This window comes from Ailuropoda melanoleuca, chromosome 3, assembly GCF_002007445.2.
Source record: "Ailuropoda melanoleuca isolate Jingjing chromosome 3, ASM200744v2, whole genome shotgun sequence".
NCBI lineage: Eukaryota > Metazoa > Chordata > Mammalia > Carnivora > Ursidae > Ailuropoda > Ailuropoda melanoleuca.
Window position 1 is genome coordinate 34,570,606 of NC_048220.1, and position 6,000 is coordinate 34,576,605.

At 52.6% G+C, this 6,000-nt stretch overlaps 1 protein-coding gene across 1 annotated transcript in view; it reads right to left on the minus strand.

Moving 5' to 3' along the window:
• The window catches only part of DPYSL3 (dihydropyrimidinase like 3), a 61,017-nt gene extending 55,894 nt beyond the window's left edge, over positions 1 to 5,123 (minus strand). The window contains exon 1 of the mRNA XM_011232902.3: positions 4,891 to 5,123. Coding sequence (XP_011231204.1) covers positions 4,891 to 4,929 — 39 coding nt within the window. The 5' untranslated portion in view covers positions 4,930 to 5,123. The remainder of the gene's footprint in view (positions 1 to 4,890) is intronic.
• Between the last annotated feature and the right edge of the window lie 877 nt (positions 5,124 to 6,000).

A 6,000-nucleotide genomic window follows, 5' to 3' on the forward strand; every position in this document is an offset into this window, starting at 1 on the left:
TCGCCAATGCGGGACTCAATCCCAGGACCCTGGGATCATGACCTGGACCAAAGGCAGACGCTTAACCGACTGAGCCACCCAGGCGTCCCAATTAAAAAAAAAAAAAAGAGGGGCGCCTGGGTGGCACAGCGGTTAAGCATCTGCCTTCGGCTCAGGGCGTGATCCCAGCGTTCTGGGATCGAGCCCCACATCNCCACCACATAACTTGTCAAAATATAAAGTAACAAATGAACACCCCAGGCAGGGCAGGGGCTGAGATTTCCATGATCAGATATCTAAGATGCTTTCCATTCCTAACTTTCCCTCCGTCTTTTACTCTGGAATTTCCCTACCAAGATGCCTTACACAGATAAAGCCAACTGTGGGTGACTTCTTTTCTTTTGGGAACGCTAGTCCCAAGTGACTAGTCCCAGTCCCAAGTGGCACCTCTTGAAGCAAGAAGAAGGCACAGAGGCAGGGGCAGGGTTGCACTCACACCTCCTCCAGGTTCTCCGCTGGTTCCAGGCCCCCAGCTCAGCTGCTGCACTTCATAAGGCCCCTTCCCTTCCCCTCAGGAATAAAAACTTCCCATGGCACTCACAAAGATCATGATCCCACCCATCGAACCAGACCACAGCATCCTGACTATGCTCCCGGGTAAGAACTCTCCGGGTTGTGTTCCTGCCTGAGGATGTGTATTCTGGGAATTCCCAAACATCACACACACACAACCCAACCCCCAATGCGGCCAAGATGCATTATCTGCAAGATAATATTTACGGAAATCCAATTACGGTTTGCAAAAAGCCAATTCTCTGTGATGCGCCTCCCCTCCCAGAGGGAATTCTGGAACTCTTTATCCACACCTTCCAGATCTCTGCTGCACGTGCCTCTGGGAGGCGGCAGCTGCACCAGGACCGCTGAGGCTGTGAAGCCAGAGAAGCCTGAGCTGACTTCCGGCTTTGCCCCCAAATTCTCGCTGGGTAACTCTGGATAACTAACTTCACCTATCTGTGCTTCAGTTTCCTTAAAATGGGTTTTTGCAGAGGCTCTGACAAGAGAATACATATAAAGCATTGGAACCTGACTGTGAGATCCGTCCCAGTCCTGCGGTCAGCTTCAAGCGGTAACTCCCCACCGCGGAACTGATAGGCTAGCTACCCTCCCCCAAAGTTATTTACACTTACTGAATATAAGAAGTAAGAGATGCCATGTTAAGGGATCTGTTGACAGTGGCAGGCAAAATACGCCTCCCAGATGCTACCAGGACTACTTAGGGGGTGCGGAGTCTTTCCTCTATACCATTTGCCTTACTAACACCAAGTAACAGTGATGGTAGAAGCAGAAACACCAAAAAGAATGTGGTGGTGAAGGGCATGCACTTTGACTTCAAGCAGGTGGGCAGGTTTGAGTCCTGCCTCTAACACCCACACAGTCTCTGATCCTGGGCAAAGGCTTTTGATTTTCTAAGGGTTTTGGGGTTTTTTTGATTCTTTGGGGGGTTTTTTTGTTTGGTGTTTTTTGGGGGATCTATAAAATGAGAATAACTATAGTACCTTTTAGACAGTGTTGAGTCAAGGATCAAAAGGAGACAATGGAGGTAAGGCACACAGAACAATAACAGACAAAATAAACACTCAATAGGTATGAGCTCTTATTAGGAACAATTTTTAATTCATTTATTGATTTAACTGATAACCAGGAGGCATCTATGTGCTAGGGACCATGCTAGACAGTGGAGACAGAGGTGATGGCAGCACAAGGTCCCTGCTGTGATTGGCTGAACCAGACTAAACTGCCAGCCTGACATTTAGAAGCAAGGGCTGGTATAGAGGTAGACCAGACAGGTCATGCACGTGGATAACCTGAGAAGAACAATAAGATGGGAGGCCTGAGCCACTCACAGAGAAAGCTCCAGCCAATTCTACCAAGGACAGAGAAACCCCTCTCTCCTAGAAACCAATAAACACAGGTATAAGAAGGCTTTGATCTCAGGAGGGCAGCAAAAATAGGTGGCAGGAAAAACAAAAACAATCAAAGCCTTACTGGGGGTAGGGGTGGGGGGGCAAATTGTGGCAGAGGGTGGTGTCTGGGGAGGCAATGGGTATCCAGCAAGAAAGACTGCCCCCATCGGTCCTCAGATTCTAGTGACATTTTAGCTACTGGGTGGGGCAGCCTTCACAGAAAGGAATACAGAGAGGCTAGAAAACTTAATTCAAATTCCATAATCTTGCCATTTAAAAAAAATATGCTAGAATTGACAGTAGGGGATATATGTCACATTTAGATCTTTAATGACATTTTCTCATGTATGTATATGTGCCCATATTTTAATGTTTTTAATTATATCCAGGAAGAGTATCTCAACCCTTACAGTGTATAGATAACTAGAATCATCTAAAGACATACAAACATGCAAAAATAACCAAATCTAAAACAGAATGACTGTTTACAGAAATACAACACAAAGCCTGAGGAAAATCTACAAATGGATTCCTTGCCTCCGAAGCCCAATACCCCCCACCTCCTGCTATGCTCCTCTTCTCCCCCACCCCACCCCAGACCCCTTGCAACAATGTGAATACAAGGTAGTCTGGCTTGAAGAAATTCACAACCACTGTCCATTCTCGTCGCAGCTGCTGGAGAGACACATCCCCAGCTTGAAGATGCGGCTATGCAGCACCACACCCCATGCACGGAGAGAAAGGATGGAAGCCGCGCAGAAAATGAAGGAGGCACCCCAGGGAAGAGCATCCAAACAAGAACAAAAGGGAACCCCTTGCAAACCTGGACCTAGGATTAGGGCACAGCCACATTTATGGGGGCTTCGAAGGCAAGTTATCAATCAGGGCTAAATTTCTGTAGCTCTCCTGAAAGGTGGCCTAGTGATACCTATGAGAATGGGCGTGGCCCTCGGTGCCACAGCACAGGCTGAGTCCATAAGAAGAACCTTGCGGTCTGGACTAGAAAGAAAAAAAATAACCTTTTCTCTGCTTATCCCCAACAGGAGAACTGGCAAATGTATAGCGGAGGTAAGGCAAGGGGCATTTGAGCAGCATGCTTCATGCACGGAACAGCATGAGAGCTGGGGTTCATCAGGAGAGCTGGGGTTCATCCCTCCTCACTGAGGGAAAATATCAAAATTGAGCTTTTGTCCCAGTCTTTTTTTTTAAATATCTTCCACAGCTGTCTGCAAAGACAACTGGCACTGAGAAAACCACCGTGCATTGTAAAAGATCCACAATGTTTCTTCAATAATGTGAAGTCAATGATATCACGCAGTGATAAAGGAGGGTATGTGTACACCCGACACCTTTACCTGGCAAAAGGATCCCTACCCATCCCGACCTCTCTTTCTCCTAAGCAGTGTTGTTTATTCCCTAAGACCAGGTGGACCGCAGGTAGGGGTGGGGTGCACTTGTGTGGGGTGAAGCTCAGGTGCATGAAAAAGATAGCCTGCTTCAATAAAAACAAAACCACTTGAGAATAAAGTGCACTAGAGCCAAGAACAGCTTCCCCCTGCCTACAGAGGTAAGGTCCTGCATTGGCAGTCTCAAGCACACAGGGCGTTCCAAACATAGTGGAGCAAGTGCAAACAGACTCATGCCCACAGCAAAATCTGGTGGATCCCTGGCAAATGAACTATAGTAGCAGGTACAGCTCTGCCCTAGGGCAGCTGCAGAGCCTCCCAGGGGCCAGTTGATCACTTCCTTTGTTTGCCTTGCAAAGATGGAGTAGCCACCCATTCCCCCACTATACACACACACACACTACACACACACACCCCATTCACTACAAAGCACAACCATACTGCTTCATGCGAAACTAACAAATGTCAGTGTTTTTTGTTATTGTTGTTTTGCTCCCTACGACCCCCCCCTTTTTTTGGTAATGCCCATCCCAGGTTGTCGTATGCCCCTTCCATTCAGGGGCTTCATTTCAGCGCATTCCACAGAAACGCCCAGCTGGGGCGCGGTATTTTGCCGCTGAGAGCTGGCTCTAGCGAAGATGCGGCTTCTGTACCTGATAATGGCACGTCCCCTTTCCACCCCGCCCTAGGCGCTCGCCCAGGGCATTTGACACCCGCCAGCCGCGGGTGGCTCGGTTTTGCACACAATGGCAGTCGGACATGTAAGGCTCACTCACTGTAAGGCACACAGGGTGCGCCTACTACCCCAAACTAAAATTTGCTCTTCAAACTCAGTCTTTTCTAGGTATGAGGGGGGAAAATGACCTGAAAAACGAAAAATCCATGGTGGGGGGGGGGAGTTGGTCATTGCCTCTACAGCCACAATAGTTGTCTAGTCCGGAATATGACGTACCGAAATATGAACGGGGTGAATGCAGGCGAGAAGGGGACAAGGTGAAGACCGAAGGTCCAGACACGCCGCCACCCTCGCGGCGCGGGAGGCAGAGACATGGGGTTGGAGCTAGGAGAGGGGCGCGGTCGTGCCACCAGGCACCCCTGCGGAAAGGTGTCATCTCTCCATACCCCGCCTCGCCAAAAGGAACCTAAAACAAAAATCACACCCCGCCTAGGGCAGCGCACACTGACACCCCGGGCGGCCCGGGGGGCCAGGGAGGGCCCGAGCCCTGCGTTATTTGGAAACTACCGACTGGTGGGAAATCAGAGGATTATGTATCCTTCTGATACATAATCCAAAGTTCTCCGCGCCACTATGGGTTTCCTCTTTGTTTTGTTTTCCCCCAAACGCCAGGGTCGCTCCGTCTGGGTGGCGCCCGGCGCGCCGGCTGGGCTGACCGCCGCTCTCCACCCCCGGACCCCGGGTCCCCGTCCCTCCCCGGGGACCGGACCAGGGTAGCCGGCGGGATCCAAGGCGCCCCGCCCGCGGCGCAGCGAGCAGCGAGCGAGCGAGAGACGCAGGCGGCCGCGCCCGGCGCCCCACTCACCGTGATCCGCGGGATGTTCTTCTTGCCTTGGTAGGACATGGTGGCGGCGGTGCCTGCAGCAGCTGCCTCCCTCCCTCCTTCTTCTGCTCCTGCTCCTGCCTGCCCGCGCCTTCCTCAGCGCGCAGCGCCGGAGATCAGGTGGAGCGAATGGTGCGCTGGCCACAGCCGCCGCCTCCTCTCGCCTCCGCCCCCCTCCCGGGCTCCCGCGGCGGCTGCCAGAGACAATAGTAAATCTCCCCAGTCCCCCCTTTCACCCGACCCCCCCGCCACACACACCCTCCTCCACTCGCGTTCACGCCCGGTTTTTTTTTTTTTTTTCTTTCTTTCTTTTGCCGTGCCAGCTGGGACCCCGTAAGACCAGAATGGCTGCTCCGCGACTCCTCCCTCTTCTCTCTTATCCCTATTGATTTTCCTCTTTGCATCTGCCTCACCCACTTTTTCTTTTTCTTCCTTTTTTTGTGACTTAGGAGTGCGGCGGAGCCAGCCGGCTCACAGCCACCAGGGGGCGCGAGGGACTTTTCGGGGCGGGGATGCTGCAGTCCCGGGTGGAGGAAGAAGAGCGCGAGCGTCGCCCCTGCCCTCGCGGGCCGAGCCCCGGGAAGCACCAACGCGGTCAGCGGCCAGCCCCTGGTCGGGTTTCCCACCCTCCCGACCCTCATTTCGGACCGGAGAAGGCTCCCGACTTCCCTCCCGGGGCCCGCGCTCCTCCGATTCGGCGCGGGCTGCAGGCGGCGGCGCCGTCTTTGTTACAGCGAAGGGCGGCACGCCGCCTCTGCCGGCCGCTGCGGGTGTAAACCCGCCGCCGAAGCCCGGAGAAAACCTAGACCTGCTCACACCTGGTGCAGCCCCGCCGGCCCGCGGCTCTCCTGAGATCCTGGCACTACGTGTCGGAAAATGTAAAGCAACCACTCGCTCTCACGGGGCTGCAAGGGACTCCGCGTCAGTTACCAGCAACTGTTCTCCGTATTTTAAAAACAGTCTCAAAATAATATGTTGTAGAGGAACTCCACTGCCTGGCTCTCAGAATAGGCGAAAGTGCATTAATGCTGCTCTGAGTCAAGAGTAGAAAACACCTGTGGTTGAAAGCACCCCCCACCCCCGTCACATTGC